The 16,499-nt window shown below is 44.9% G+C and overlaps 1 protein-coding gene across 1 annotated transcript in view; it reads right to left on the bottom strand.

The window, feature by feature from the left end:
• SYT7 (synaptotagmin 7) overlaps positions 1–16,499 on the bottom strand; it is a 271,832-nt gene that overhangs the window by 12,444 nt on the left and 242,889 nt on the right. The window contains exons 9-12 of the mRNA XM_066635941.1: positions 8,365–8,635; positions 7,071–7,240; positions 5,932–6,046; positions 3,940–4,139 (exon numbers count right to left, since the gene is read on the bottom strand). Coding sequence (XP_066492038.1) covers positions 3,940–4,139; positions 5,932–6,046; positions 7,071–7,240; positions 8,365–8,635 — 756 coding nt within the window. The remainder of the gene's footprint in view (positions 1–3,939; positions 4,140–5,931; positions 6,047–7,070; positions 7,241–8,364; positions 8,636–16,499) is intronic.

Raw genomic sequence — 16,499 nt, 5'->3', positions numbered from 1 at the left:
AGCTGTTTATTCTAAAAAAGACTGAAGCCAATTAAAAAACCAAACAGGTTTAAAAATAGGTTTGTACTTTTCCCCCTCCCTCTTCAGGAGAATCTTCTCTCACATCCCTTTCACATAGAAATGTGTCCTGCAAAATGCTCAGAACAGTTTTTCCATTAGCTTCAACTGAAGGTGTTCTCATTTATGCAGGGGATTGGCTCTCTCCAGTGGAACGAATAGGGCAGGTTGCACACAAAAGCAACAAGAAATAAGCACTGGAGTTCATAATAGTTCATCTCAATTTCAATATTCTCTTTCAGTTTCCTCACAAGATGAGGCAGAGATAATATTTCTAGTCAGCTTTTCATGGGCTTGATTCTGAGAGGAAGGAAATGAACCAAACCCTGCCACTGGTGTCACCCCTCCCTAGCTGCACTTCACAAGAGTCAGCCTGGGGAAACATCTGCATAGCACCCAGACCCAATCTCAGAATCTTTTCTTCTCAGGATCAAATCTGGGCACAAACCGATTTCTTTCCACAATAAAAATACATCCTTGCACAACCATAGTCTGCTTTTCATTCAAATATCGTTATTCTGCTGGAGGACTCGTGCTTGTTTTTAATAAATATGCTTGGGAGACTTGAGCCACAGCTGTTGCTACCTGTACACCTTCTTGAACATCACAAATTAAGTTGGATGGCACCAGCTGCTTATCCAGTTGTCCAGCTATGACTACACACCTGGTTCTGCTCTGTCATAAATGAATCTAGTCCAGGGGAGGCAGGCTTCAGGCTTTTAGGACTTACTTTTTTCACAGGGTCAGTGCAAGGGTCTGCCAGGCCTTGGGGTGTGGCCCAGTTCTGGGTCATTTCCATGTGTGCAAAGTGCACACACATTCCCCTCCCAGCTTACCTTGTTTCTCCTTCCCGGGTTGCCTTGCCTCACCTCACTCCCTCCAGTTTGCTTGGCTGTTGCTCTTCCCTGAGCTTGTACTTTATCTAGAGCAGTGATTGTCAACCTTTTTCATCTCATGGCACACTGACAAGGCACTAAAATTGTCAAGGCCCACCAATAGGTTTTTGACAATTGACAACGCACACCCTGCCACCAGTGGGAGGCTCACATCTCCCACTGGCCCTACTGATAAATGACCTTTCCCCAAATTCCTGTGGCACACCTGTGGACCACTCGCAGCACACCAATGTGCCACGGCACAGTGATTGAAAATGGCTGATCTAGAGGCTTACATAAGAAAAGCCGTGTTGGATCAGACCAAAGGCCCATCTACTTCAGTGTCCTATTTCTCACAGTGGGCAACCAGCTGCCTCTAGGAAACCCACAAGCAGGAGAGAAAGACATGCTTCTCGCCTGCCATTCCTGCAACTGATATAGAGATGTACTAAATGGCAGAATACAGCGTGCCAGTAGTACTCCCACCCAGCCTGGGAGCTGATTGGTCACAGTGTCCTTTGGTGAAGGGAGGGCTGTCCAAAAGAGATTGCTTTCAGGAGCCCTAAATTGCTCTTAAGAGCAATCCCATTGGCCCGGGATTTGTAGCAGCCTGAGTTCATGCTGGAAATCTTGAGTCACATGGTGACTTGTACACAGAGTTAAGAAAATCATGTGTCACTACCTATTCAAGATTTTCAAAGCAGATTTTTAGGCTACCCTGAGTCCCACAGCAGCTGTGGGATGAATGGATGGGGCTCCCTAGGGATGCCTGTGTAGGTCTGCCCTGCCCTGTAGGTCTGCTTTTTTATTAGAACCCTGAGATACATCAACCAGAGCAGTGGCGTCGCTAGGGGGTGTGTGGGGGGTGCGGGCCAGACTGGGTGATGCGCACAGGGGGGTGATGCACACTGGGGGTTGACACGCTAAAAACATGGTGGTTAGGAGTAACCCCATCATGTTATATACCGTTGGATGTGGAATTTCGAGCTGAATACAATGCAAAAAACTAGAGCGAAGTATCTCCTTTCTATCTAAAGTTATGGCCAAAAAACCAGACAACAAAAATGCATGGAGCCCTATGGAAAGCGTAACCGAGCCATCTTGTACATTTACTCGCGAGTAGGTGAACCTGCCTTAGTCCGTCGGAAAGGGCAGGCTGAGAGGAATCCAACGACACCAGAATGGTCCTGATTCAATGAATGTAACCTCCAAAAACACCTGTGAAGGAAGTCCCTCCCTCCAAGCAGATGAAATGTATTGAGCCCTATGGAAAGTGAAACGAAGCCTCACAGTCACATTTACTCGCAAGTAAGCAAACGTGCCTTGGCTGGTGGTCAGGCCAGGCAAAGGGAAATGTGAAGCCATCAGAATGGTCCTGATCTGATGGAACTGGAGCTCAACAAATGCTCCAGAAGGCAGCCTCCCGCCCCCCCTAAAAAGGATCAAAACAGAGGCTTCAGCTGATAAGGTGAACTTTTTGAGACTTGCAAAGCCAGGTGGATCCTGACAGTGATCTGGTTTAAACAGAAGTTCTTAAATTGAACTGGGCACTGGGTAGGGCTGAAAACCTTACTGTTTTTGGAGGGGGGTGTTATTGCAGGCAGGCTACAGAGGAAATTCGCTTAGTGGACCAGGGCTGGCTTCTGCTTATTTAATTATTTGTTTTACTTTAATTATTTAAACTTATTTATTTTAATTTGCCTGATGATGTCACTTCCACCATGACATCACTTCTGGTGGGTCTTGGACAGACTGTCATTCTAAAAAGTGGGTCCCAGTGCTAAAAGTTTGAAAATGGCTGCAATAAGGTATTAGTAAGTTGACACCCTGGTGTGTGTGTGTGACACCACTAGTGACCAAAATCACTAAAACCACAGTTTGGAGGAATAATACCATCATGTTATAGATCAATCAATGCGTAATTTCATGCAGAATGTGTTCTATCTTTGTTCTATCAAAAGGTACAGCCAAAAAACCAGTGGGGGCGGAGTGATGGTACCTCACCACGCCCACCACCTGGGGTGTTGCCCCTCCCCACTGCATGGGGGGTGATGTGCTGGCATCCCGCACCAGGTGACGCGAACCCTAGTGACGCCACTGAACCAGAGCCAGGTGCAAAACAGTGGCATGAGGGCCAGGGCCAGATGCAAATGTGGCTCAGATGCAAATACGACGAAGGGCCTGATCCTATCCAACTTTCCATCGCTGATGCAACCCTAAGGTAAGGGAATAAACATTCCCTTACATTAAGGAGGCCTCTGTGACTGCCCTCCGCAATGCAAGGTACAGTGCATGCCCTGTTGGCATGGTTTCATTAGTGCTGGAAATTTGGATAGGATTGGGCCCTGTGATACCCATTGACACATATCTTGAAATAATCTGCAAATACAAGTACAAAATCTATTTCAGAGTCACTACAGATCACAAATCTCTAAAACGGTCATCAATGCTGAACAAAGACCTGGTCAAAGGCAATTCACTATGACTCCCCCCCCCCTTTTGCAGATGAGGAACACTGAGGTTGAAAGACAAGTGATTGGCACATAGCTAGCCATGACATAGAATTCTTTTTTTACTTGCAATATTACTTTCTATTGTTGGGAGCGTACAAGCATGTCTTATACTGAGTCAGGTCTGTGGTCCATCTTATTCATTAGTGTTGATTCTCACTGCGAGTGTTTCTGCAATGTTTCAGGCATGTTTTTCTCTACCCTATCTGGAAATGCTGGGGATTGAACCTGGTACCTTCTGTGTGGTACTCTACCACTGAGCTATGCCCCCTCAAATCCCCATTGGTAAGCTACTGGGAGTCAGACAATTGTTAAACTATTGCCTATATTGCAAATCACCCAGAGATCCACCAGTAGATCCTATTTTACCTCTAGCCTTTCTGTTGACAAAGCTCATTCATCTTATTTTGCCCACTGTTCTGTGGCCTTACATAACTGCACCCCATTTAAAAGACCTTAGACAGGATCCTCTGAGCTTCTTGGCTAGGACAACTCACCTTTCCAATGACATCATTCCTGCTGAGCTTGTCTTTATCCATAACAGTGATGATAATGGTTGTCTCCCTCAGCTTCTCTGTGGGAATGTCAAAGATGAAGGACTCATTGAAGACAGGGTTCAGGCACCGCTTCATCACTACTGTCTTCTTCTTTTCCACTCGCTTGTCTTTGTACATCAGCCACACCTTCACATAGGGGTCTGGTACAGGAAAAAGAGGACATGGATATTTAGACTTGCTAAATATGGTTAATTTAACTCCCTTTGCACTGAGGAGAATGCACATCAATTTAGAAAGGACAACAAAGTTCCATTTTATTTACACAAGAAGGTGCAGCTGTTAATTTGCCTCCTTTATGGAAAAATGAGGGGAGATTTATTCCAGATTCATCCCATACTCTGGTCTGCCTACTCCATATTGGGAGTTGTAGGAGACTCATTTCCATTACATTTTTTCATGCCAAATACATTTTCACAGATGACTGACCACCCAATTATTCAAGCAATTAACCAGTTATTATTTCTGCTAATACCCAGTTACAATCAATTTCCCAATTCTGATGCTGAATGAGCTGTGTTATCCTCAGTTCCAAATGCCTTTTGCCCCAAACACCATTGCAACATTGTTTTTTGTTCTCTCTGATACCAGCTAGAGACCTGCCAGGCTGTTACTGCTAGTAGCTGTGCTGCTGATAAAACACTCTGGAGTATGCTTGCTTGTACAACCAGCTTTTCAGCAGAATTCTTAAGGTGTTGTTCCTAACTAGAGTACCCATCATTCCTTACCCATCACATGCCAACAGTGGGCTACTTATGAGGTGATTTGGTAAATTTGAACTTGAACAAGTTTACTTGAACTTTTCTTGTTTCTCCTCTTATGGTATTTTCCAGGGCAGAAAACATATCTCTTCACAAGTCAGATGCCACCCTTCTTGGTGTGGAAGAGAGAATGAGCAAGCAAGCAAGGAAGTAAGTAAGAGGGATATATGCTTATGTTTTGCATACTAAAAGCCACTTAAGGAACTGGGACACCTCCCTCCTACAATAACAAAGAAGCCTCTAGAATTTCTAGAAACGTTGTGGTATTAAGGAAGGACCACCGTATGATATTCTTGTTTCAGATCACTATGGCCCCAATCCTAACCAACTTTCCAGCTCTGACATAGCTGTGCCAATGGGACATGTGCTGCATCTTGTAGTTGGGGGGCAGTCCAGGAGTCTTCCTTGAAGTGAGGGAATGTTTGTTTACCTCAGAGCTGCATTGCCTTTACCTTGGTACTGAAAAGGTGGTTAGGATTGCGCTCTATGTCATCTTATTTTATGTCTTCAGTAAGGAGAATGCTCAAATGGTTTCCAAATTAAAAATAAAATTCTGCATTTGCTCTCTGTGGCCATGATCCCACAAAACCAAATGTATGGACAGAGGAGAGAGAGGGAGGGGTGCTCTTTTGACTTTTCCAGTGCAGCCATTTGCACTGCTGCAATGCAGAGGCAAGATACTTTTCAGTTGAAAATTTAATGATAGAAACATCAAAGAAGCCTGTGGCTCTTCAGCAGTTTCATCAGTTATTTTCATTGCAGTCTCAAGGGCCACCTAAAACTTTGCCACAGTTTTAGAACCACTGTTCTAGAGCTGTCAGAGAAATTCAGTGGGAATCTTTGCACAAAGGAACATTTCCTGATGTACTGTAGATTCTGCTTCTTCCCCAAGGAAAGGCTGAATCAGTTCCCTGGCACTTCTTCTTTATAGCTTGTCAGCTGGAGATGATGATCATAGTTTTCAGTCATAAATAAGGCCTGGCTCCTATGTCTTAAAGGAAGACACCTAAAGCCCACACTCAAAACAACCCTTGACCACTACAGATATTTTACTGGAAGTGGGTATGTGTCCAAATTTCTAAGAAAAGGGAAATTTGTGGTTTCCTTTAGATACATATTTAGAGCAGACAACACCTTCCAGTATATAAAGAAGAGCAGTTCTGGAAACCAATACCTGACGTTCCCCCAATGTCCATGGCTTTAAGATTCCGAGCTTTGATAATATTCACCACGATGGAGTTAGCAGAAGGATTGTAGCAAAGGGACAGAAGCAGCTCTCCTCGACTTCCCTGTAGAGAGGAGTTAACACAAGACTAAGGAATCAACGAGATTGTCCAACATTGTACATTGGTGATGTTGGCTGCAAGCACTCAGGGCACTAAGGATCAGAAGCCTCCCAGCACAGTTCAGGATCTTCTGCTGCCCCATTTCTACTCGGAACACGTCTCCAAATATGCAATTACTCATGATCAGCTGCTAAGTGTGAGGAACAATTGCCCTGCATTGGTTGACATCACTGTTTACATTAAGCATTTACTCACATTGATCAGAGTAAAAAAATATGCTTATAGCTGGGGAGGTGAGGCTGGTTCTCAATTAAAGCATAGCCCTGCTCTGGGGTGCCATTTTGGATTTCAGTGGAGTGGGATGGAGGACAAAGATTTCTGGGGCAAGAGGAGCACAATTAACGATATGGTTCACAGGCCTGCCCTTAGATATATCCAAAAATAAATTTAAAAATGCAGTATTTTAAAAACATTTGTTATTACTTTTATGCCATATAATAAGCATCTAATCCATACAGAATATTAATCCTTTAAAAAATGAATTGTTTTGGAAGCAAAAGGTTGTGCCTCTGGCATGCACGTATATAGTTCTGTTTAACTGATTCCAATAATCACTCACTCTGTCTGTATAACTCATGAGCTGTCCACAGATATATAGGCACTTCTCACAAATTAGCCACATGGGTTCAGAGCTGTGTGTGTGCTTATCCATGTGTGTAACACTGCCTCACCTGCCCTTCCTAAATGGCAATCTGGCCTATGCTTGGCAACTGTTTTTGTTGCATTAAGAAGGTTTTTATAGTCCTCAAACTCCACCCATTCAAAGGGATTGTTAAGAGAAGTGAGGTTTCCCCATCAGGACTGCAGCATCTCCTGGATACAGGAGCTCAGGAGGAAGCCCTTCAGTCCTCTGGTTGTGTTAGAAACAGGCAGGTGCAAGTCCTAACAACAACCCTCAACACAAACCCCATGCCAGCCTTGGCTGTTCTGCTTGGCCCTCTTTTTCAAAGCAAAGCAAGGACCTTACACTCCCATCACTGCAAGGCTTTAGGTCTTTCCAGAACGTCTGCATCTGGGTCAAGTCCACCTTGTTGAGGGGAATAGATACTTCCCCGATGGGATCATTACGGCTGAATCTATCATAATCCAGAACTTGTAGGTAGAGCACCCTCTGGACCACTTTCTCATATGGAAAACCTGCCAAAAGTAAAGGAACAGATGAAAAAGCCAATAAACTGAATGCAAGTACACTTTCACATATGCAAGTATATGTGAAGGTTCCATATTCACTGGGATTCACGAAAAAAACAACCACCACCACACACCAGCCATTCCATTGCATACTCTGGCCTTTTCCTTGTTGAGGACTGTATTGTTATATCCAGACAGTCAATGGATTGATTGGCCAAGCCCACATGCAGATAAAGGAATCCATACTTCTGGGCAATCTTACAGCCTTGAATAACATTTGTAGGTATTCCAGCTGAATGAATAGTAATCCAACTTCATTCATCAAACTTGATGCTTCAGGGAACTGGCTGCCTGTTGTAAGGGCTAGGAAGGAATTCTAGTCCCTATCCATCATTGTACTTAGATCTCTAGTGAAGGCTTTTGGCCTCTCCATGGTAGCATAAGGCACTGACCATTCACCCGAGGTTCAGTACTAAATGTGATGGACTAGTGGTATGATCTGATTTGGCAGGAGGCAAGACAGTAGATAAAGCAGAGGAATGATATGTCGCATGAACAGGCCAAATGGAGTAGATAGACCATGGAGTACTGTGATGTTGAACTTGATGGTTGAATGACTTAGGGTATGTCTGCATCCTCTCATTTCTGTGTACCCTGTCACTAAAAATAGTGCAACGAGCTGGTGCAGTTTGAAACTCATCTTGTGTCTGAATGAGAACCAGTGTGATACTGGGATAGGGATCCTTCACATGAGTGGGCAGATCCACATGAGAGTACAGATCCATAGAGCTCCTATGTGGAGCTGCAGTCATTCAGAAGCATTTCCAGCAGACCTACTATATTCGGGGTCCATGTCATATCTGGCCTCATAGTTAGCAGGAGGAAGGAGTACTGAACTATATGGGTTAATGTTCAGCTACATTCTGGCACATGCTCTTTTCTTATTTGGTTACAAACATTCTGGACAATGAAGACTCTTTACGATTGATAATATTGCTTGTCCTAGCAACCTGGCAATGAAGAGAAACACTACAGCCTGGAATAGGCAGAGAATTGATTCCTTAAATGACTTGCCTGAAGCCACAGCCAATCCACAGTTTCTGTAACTAGCACTCTAAATCTTGACCTACCTTCAAAGAGAAAGGTTTCATTCCAATGTGGATTCAAATTCTTCCTTTTCACCTTTGTCTCCAGTTTATGCTTTTTGTCTGGTAGGAGGTAAATTTTGACAAAAGGGTCGCTTGTGCCACTGAAATCCTTGGCTGGCAGCTCCTGAGCTTTCAGTATTTTGACAGTCAGAGTGGATTCCTGAAAATTGTAGCCAACACTAAACTGGATACGTCCTAGATTCTCCCGGCTGGAGCTGTCGTGACCCTCATCATCCTCAGAGCCTGGGGAGAGCTGTGAGCAAGGGAAAAGAGACACAAAAAAGAGGCAGCTATGATATTCCAGTTTGGAGGATTCATCTTCTTCTCCAGAGACACTTTCAGGCACAAGAAACCCAAAGGTGTTTGCTAACCCGGGTCTCTATTCAGCCTGGGTAAGTGGCAGGGATGTATTTCTCAGGGCTTCCTAACCTACACATGTACACATGTTTTATGTTCAATTGCCCCTCAAAAACATTTTCCTTTATAAGCTGCTTCATCCTGTCTCTCTCAGCCAACAACTCAGGCAGGGAAAGAACTCTGGTGCCTCCTCCCTTTGGAGTGCTTGAGGCTTTTCTAAACTGTCTGCTGTCCTCAGGTGAGAGACAGCACTTGAAAAACCATTTATCCAATGTAAGTGAGTGTTTGAAGGGAGAGGGCTTTGGGAAATTACTGCAGAGAAGGGATATTGTTAGCACAAGGTCTATTTAATCACAATCTTAACTGGGAATGAGCCTGAGGGACAGAAAATATGTATTCTGCAGAGCATTGTATTACTCTGCTTCTCATTAGTGGACTGTGAAGCAGCCCAGCTTGGGAACACGTCACCCCACTGTCATCAGCCACAGCTCCAGCGTCCTAGTTAAGCATCTCACCTTCCATTTCTACATGCCTTCACATCAAGCCCCCAAATATTGAGTCAGGAAGAGAATTCCCTTTATAACCACCCCCAGCACTTCCCTGCCTCACCATATCTATAACACAGCCTCTTGATTTTCAGTAGTCTGTGTATCGAAGAGCGCTGACTGAGAAATGCCATGCCTGCATGCTCCTGAGCCAATACTTCTCACAAGGCATAAGCAGCTTGCAATACTGCTACTATAATCTCCTGCCTTTTAGTTATAAAGCGCTTTCCTCCCTCCATTTCTCAGAGGCGTATGAGCCTTCCCACGCTACCCACACCTCTCATTCCTCTTTGTGTCCTCTCAGTTTTATTGCTGATGTTAATTAAACCTGCATTAATATTTAACAATGAAATGGCATTCAATTCCTCAGGTTAGTGGCTACACTGTGGAATTAACCTCACTTTGGCTGGTAGAGGGTGGGGTGGGCAAAGACAAGCTGGATCGTTCTGTCTCCCTTTCAAGAGGGAAAGCTTACTTATAGTTCAAAATGCACAGAGGGAACTGTCTGATTAAAAAAACACACTCCAGATACACAGATGAAAGCAGAAGACATTAAAATTCAGGTTAGCCTTAAAAAATATTCAAATTATACAAAGGAAAAGCTGAAAATATGACAGTGAACCAAACAGCAGTAGCTCAGATCCATCCTCCTGCATTCAGTTCATACAACAAAGATAAGGACATTAACAAATCTGTGGGATTTAGTGGATCCTCTGTATCTAGCTTGTCCAAAAGCATAGGAAAACTAAGGAACTGTGTATGTCTCAGTGCAAAGGTTTTGACACTGTTCCATAAACACAGCATTGAGACCTTTCTCCTGCATGTCTTTTTTTTTTTTTAACTAATTATTTGAAACTGTGGGTAAATGCATTGTGGGTTAATGCAGCCTTGTTCCTTCCATTTCACTAGGTGGTCACCAGCACTGAGCAGGTGTAAGGACAAATGCTGGTAGAAGCGACATCACCACCTCCCTGCAAGCAAAGGACATCACAAATCAAAGGACAATGAAAAAGTAAATGTGGGTACATCATGTTTTGTTCCAAAGTACATCTGCTCTTCTATAGAAGAACACCATGGAAGTGTCTGAGTATATATTCATGCAGTAGCTTACTGCACGGTGCTTAGCAGGAAATATGTTTGGGTTATATTAAGTTTTCACATTACTCTATAAATCTTTTCTCACACTTGGTATCAACTTGGACTCTCAACTCCTTGAAACAAAAGGCAGGTCCTGGGTTTAACAGTTTTAGGGCCCAATCCTATCCAGCACAGGAGTAGTTGATCCAAATGGCTACTGCCAAATCCTGTGCTGGATCCAAGCAGGCAAGATGTCTCCTTAGGGGAAGGAGAGTAAAGTCCCAGCCTGCTCAATGGAGCATCTCGAGTTTGAGCCAGCTCTTTAGCCCTGTGTTGGGTTTCTGAGCCTGGAAAGGGGGATCCGATTTGGCGGAGGAGGCCACTGCCGGTCCCACCCCCATTCTGCCTCTCTGCCCTCCCCCACACAGAAACACCTCCCGCTGCCCCCCTCCTCATGCCCTTGTGCCATTCAGTGCTTACCTCGTTTCTGCAGGCAGCCAGGGTGGGTTTCCAGCACAGTCTGCTTGTGGGGTGGCATGTTTGCAACAACCAGTGCCAGTGCTGGGGCTGCAGCGCTAGCACTGAAGCCCAATAGGATTGTACTGCTATTACTCCTTTTTCAGGGTAATCATGAGCTTTATTGATAGCCATGCAAATTGCCTGTGCCACAGGAATGCTCTAATGCTGTGGGATATCGCAAACAAATGACTTTGGACTTGTGCACAATTCCATCTCTCACACCAATCCTGAAGGCCTTTACATGATAATGAGGGCTGGTTCTTTCATACATTTCCAATGCAGCATGAGAACCATTGTGAACATGGGATTGGATGAAGCAGTGCTGCTGAAAGGGCGGTCCACATTATAACTGGGCTCTTCTAGCACCTTGGCAGATCCTCCCTTCTCCCTTTCTCACACATCTTGGTCTGCCACTTCCCTGGATCATTTCTCACCTTCTGATGTCCCCTTCTTTCTCCCCCTCCCAGTGCCTCAGCAGAAGTGGTGCTTAGAGACCCATCACACTCACCACCCTTTCAGCAGAAATGGCATTATTGGAAGGGTGGCCCGTATGATAATTGGGCTCTCCTAGCACCACCTTGGCAGTGCTACTTCTGCCCATGTGTTACTTTGCAGCTCAGCAGCTGAAGTGGTGGTGCTGGGAAAGCCCAATTACCACAAGGGCCAAATAAAGAGCTTCTATGGGCCAGCCTCATGTTTGACACCCCTGAAATGGGTCATAGACATATCTGAAACTGCCTTATCCTGAATCAGTCCATTGATCCATCCAGCTTAGTATTATTTATACTGACAGGCAGTGACTCTGAAGAATTTCAGATCATGGTCTTTCCCAGACCTACAGAGAGATGCCAGGCACTAAAATTGAACCTGGGACCTTCTGCATGCAATTCATGTGCTTTTCTATGGCCCTACCTCCAAATGATGTTCAGGGTAATGATATGATCTTTTTTTCACTCCAGGGTCACCAGATCCCAGAAGGAGAGACACTGGTATTTGAAGAACCATTTTATTACTGGTAATTTGCCTACGAGGTTCCTTTTTATAGATGTTCTTGATATGGGACTGAATAAAGTGAAAGCAGCTCCTAGCATAATGACAATACCTAAATGGTATTCCACTAAAATCAGCACACACAAGCAATTCAAGTAAATGCTCAAGTAAAGTAAATTCAAGTAAATGCCCTGGAACAGTTTCTATCAGTCATCATGTCATGACAGAGGGAAGCTACAGTATACTTCCTGAGCTAATTCACATGTAGGTAGGTTTACCTCGGAAAATGCAATAGTAACCTCTTGCTACAATGAAATGTAGAGCAGAATGTTTCAGAAAGCCATTTAAAGTACTTAACATTAATATAACAGGTTAGATTGACAAAATACATTACACCATTACTGTATCCATCCTGCAACAAAAGCAGTTTTTTTTGTTCTTTTTTTACAGATGAGAAAAATGACTTGTCCAAGAAGACCACATAGTAAGGCCATGGGGAAAAATGGACCTTGAACACAAATCTTCAAGGCCAGCCCTGCTTTCTAGCTACTGGGCCACATAAACCCCTTGGTCCAGTGGTATTCCATACAATAGCACCCTTACTATGGGCTTCATTTCAGCCTGTGTTATTAAAATGCTGACCAGGGGAAGGAATGAAGGATGCGGTCACTAACTCTCTCTTTCATCCTAGCTCCACAAGATTCTAGCATAGTAGGAAATAGGATTCAAGGGTTTTTGATAAGAGACTGGAACAGGGGGAGGTTCTGATCCTGAAATGCTGTGTGTTTGCTGACTATATGTAATGCACAATGAAAATCTAGGGTTCATAAAAAAGTTAAATGCCTGTGTTACACCAGGGGTGTCCAAACTTTTTGGTAGGAAGGACACACCATCTCTCTGACACTGTGTTGGGGGTCGGGGAAAAAAAGAAATAATTCACATTTCAAATTTGAATAAATTTACATACATTTACATAAATGAATATATTAGAGATGGAACTTATATGAATGAATGAAGGTCTTGCAATAGCTCAGTGCCTATAAAAGGTCTTGCACAAAGTAAGGCCTGCCTTTCCTTCACTGCTGCTTCTGCATCACAGATGTGAAACAGCAAGCAGTGGAGGGAGTGCTTATCCCACAGCTCACGCAAGAAGTCAAACAGTTGCCCTCACACTGAGAGCAGTTGCGTCAGGCCAGCACGGGCTCTAGCAACTCTCCAGAAGGACCAGAGGCTCATTGGAGACTGGGGGCTCCCCGCGGGCCGGATTGGGAGTCCCTGAGGGCCGCAAGTGGCCCCCGGCTGGGGTTTGGGCACCCATGACTTACCCCACGGTCAACAATTTCTAATTTCTAATCTCATCCTCCTTTGGCAATTTCTCATGAATCTTCTCATACTTCTAAAAAACTTTAAGAAACTTTTAGCTGCTATTGTTTAAATGGGCTCCTGAACAGATGCGTGCTATTCAAAGGCAAGCACATGCAAAAGGGATCAGCAAGGCTCTAGGGCAGTGGTTCTCAAACTGGTAGGTTGCGACCATTCTCAAATGAGTGCCTCTGGCACTTTAAGGGGTGGGGAAGGGGGGGAAGGTGATCCTGCATATCCTGCATCGCTGCTGGGCTTGCAGGGGCTTTAAAAAAACTTATCCCTCCCCACAGCAGCCTCCTGGGGGAGCCCTTTGGAGTCTTCTGCGCGGCTCCCTGCACATGGAAATAATACAAAAAGTGATTGCAACCCACTGTGATTTTGCAGGAGGTAAAGTTGATGGACTGTATGTCATATTGCAGAGGATGCTAAACTTTCCCAGGTGGTGAAGTCCAGAAGGGATTGTGAAGAGCTGACATCTGCAAACGTGGTCACCTCACTGATTATCTCCATTTGGGAGCAGCTGGTGCGAATGCAGAGCTTCTGGCCATTTGCGCTGGTGACCCTGAAGTGTGCAGTGGCAGTCATACTGCTGATCCAAGGCTTATCGTTATGGATCATGAGATCCACACTCTAAGCCCTGGATAAGATTGGGCTGTTAATGCTGTCTAGGTCAGAGACTTTGTTCTCAAAATGTTTAGCAATTAGATCAGTGAGCTACTGAGAGTTCCTGAACTCTCATATTACCCTAAGAATCAAGCTGCAGAAGATTTCAAACTACTCAGAAAAGCTCTGCTGGACCACACTGTGAAGACACGATGGAAGTGAAGAATGGTGGCCCAAATCTTATCCTTCCCCCACGTCAATGCAGCCATGCCACCAGACTGCACACTGCATCATATGGGGAGATTTGACCCAGAGTTCACCTCTGGGTAGCAGAACATTTGTTCCCTTACCAAGGGGTAAGCCTCCTGTGCTGGAACAGGTCTACTGAAATCACTCACGCAAGTCTGAGTAGACCTGAAAAAGCAAGATCAAGGGCTGAAAGGAGGTAGGATATCAGCAGCATTGCTGCCACAGATACAGACTCCCTCCAGCCTTTGCTCGCGGCGGCAGTCGAGAAGGCCAATTCTATGCTTGGGATCATTAGAAAAGGTATTGAGAACAAAACAGCTAATATTGTAATGCCGTTGTACAAATCAATGGTAAGGCCACACCTGGAGTATTGTGTCCAGTTCTGGTTGCCACATCTCAAAAAGGACATAGTGGAAATGGAAAAGGTGCAAAAGAGAGCAACTAAGATGATTACTGGGCTGGGGCACCTTCCTTATGAGGAAAGGCTACGGCGTTTGGGCCTCTTCAGCCTAGAAAAGAGACGCCTGAGGGGGGACATGATTGAGACATAAAAAATTATGCATGGGAAATATAAAGTGGATAGAGAGATGCTCTTTACACTCTCACATAACAACAGAACCAGGGGACATCCACTAAAATTGAGTGTTGGGAGAGTTAGGACAGAAAAAAGAAAATATTTCTTTACTCAGCGTGTGGTTGGTCTGTGGAACTCCTTACCACAGGATGTGGTGATGGCGTCTGGGCTGGACGCCTTTGAAAGGGGATTGGACAAGTTTCTGGAGGAAAAATCCATTACTGGTTACAAGCCATGATGTGTATGTGCAACCTCCTGATTTTAGAAATGGGCTATGTCAGAAGGCCAGATGCAAGGGAGGGCACCAGAATGAGGTCTTTTGTTAGCTGGTGTGCTCCCTGGGGCATTTGGTGGGCCGCTGTGAGATACAGGAAGCTGGACTAGATGGGCCTATGGTCTGATCCAGTGGGGCATGTTCTTATGGTCCATATCCCATTCTGCCCCGTCTCCTCCCCATTTCTTCCTGCCCCATTCTGCCCCTCCCCGCCTCCCTCCTTCCCCCTGCACTGGTTTACTGGTGCTGGGGAACACAATGGATCTGCTGGCACTCCACTGCCCACCAACTGCAGAAGTGGCTCAGCTGTTCCCACTGGCAGGTCATGTTTGTGATCACTGTAAAGCACCTTATGCCACCAGAACACTAGTTTTAGTGGTCTGAGGCCTGTCTAGGATTTGTCTGTGATATCCTTTCATCACCACAGAACAGGTTGGACAATGAGCTCTCAGCTGAGTTTGATCAAATTCTCTGTGACTTTTCTGCCATCTAGTTCTAGCCATCTCCCTAGCTGTTCCGTTGCCCCCAGCTCCCTCATGATCCAAAGAACTGAATGGGCTTTGTTGAGCTGGAGACTGACCCCTCAGTCAATAAAGTCATGTGTCACATGATGGATTGTTGTGAGTTGACTCTTAAGGAATTTTTGCATAGTGGAACTAATGTTCTGAAGCCACTAACTTGTGTTAAGATTTTGCTCAGAGTTGATGAGCAGCCAGAGTATGGCAAATCATAATTTAGATACAGGTCAGAGAGGGTTGATTAGAATAACTAAGGGCGCAATCCTAACCCCTTATGTCAGTGCTTTCCAGCACTGACTTAAGGGCAATGCAGCTCTGAGGTAAGGGAACAAATGTTCCCTTACTTTGAGGAGGCCTCCGTGAGTGCCACCCAACTGTAGGATGCAGCACACATCCCATTGGCCCCGCTATGCCAGTGCTGGAAAGCACTGACATAAGGGGTTAGGATTGCATCATAAGTTTGCCAAAAATTCATTCTGAGAACTTTTTCACATTGAAAAAATGGCCACTGGCCCAAAAGGGAGATGGACGAAGCACTGTCACTACAGTGTTGCAGCTGCAGAAGATGAGATGGATGAGGCACAGTTGGTCTAGTCTGGACCTCTTTGATTGGTTTCCCAGTTCTGGCTGGGGAGTATATTCTGAGGCTTTTGCCTGTGGTTGGGAGTAGCTTTCCTCTTTTCTGAAGGTGATGATGAAACCCATCATCAATTCTTCTTCAACAGTAAGAGGCTCTTCAAGTTTCAGTTACATATAGCTATCGATACCTGCACCTACTGTGAAGGAACAGATATTTGCCTTGTGAATGAACTGCTACCAGTGCTAGCCTACCCATGAGGAAGGGTGAAGTGGCTGCTTCAAGAGAGGATGGGGAAAGGTGGCAAACTGTCAGGTGATGCCCCACACCTTGTGCCTATTCATTGCTTGCCTAGGCTGCTGTCTGCCTCATCCTCTTCTTGGTCACTGTCCTTGTTCTTCTTGCTCTTGCTCACAGTGGCATAACTAGAGAAGAATCCTGGGAGTGTCACAAGCATGCTGGTAGAATG

The sequence above is a fragment of the Tiliqua scincoides genome, chromosome 1 (genome assembly GCF_035046505.1).
Source record: "Tiliqua scincoides isolate rTilSci1 chromosome 1, rTilSci1.hap2, whole genome shotgun sequence".
NCBI lineage: Eukaryota > Metazoa > Chordata > Lepidosauria > Squamata > Scincidae > Tiliqua > Tiliqua scincoides.
Note: the sequence above shows the minus strand (reverse complement) of the source record. Positions and strands in the feature narration are given on the sequence as shown.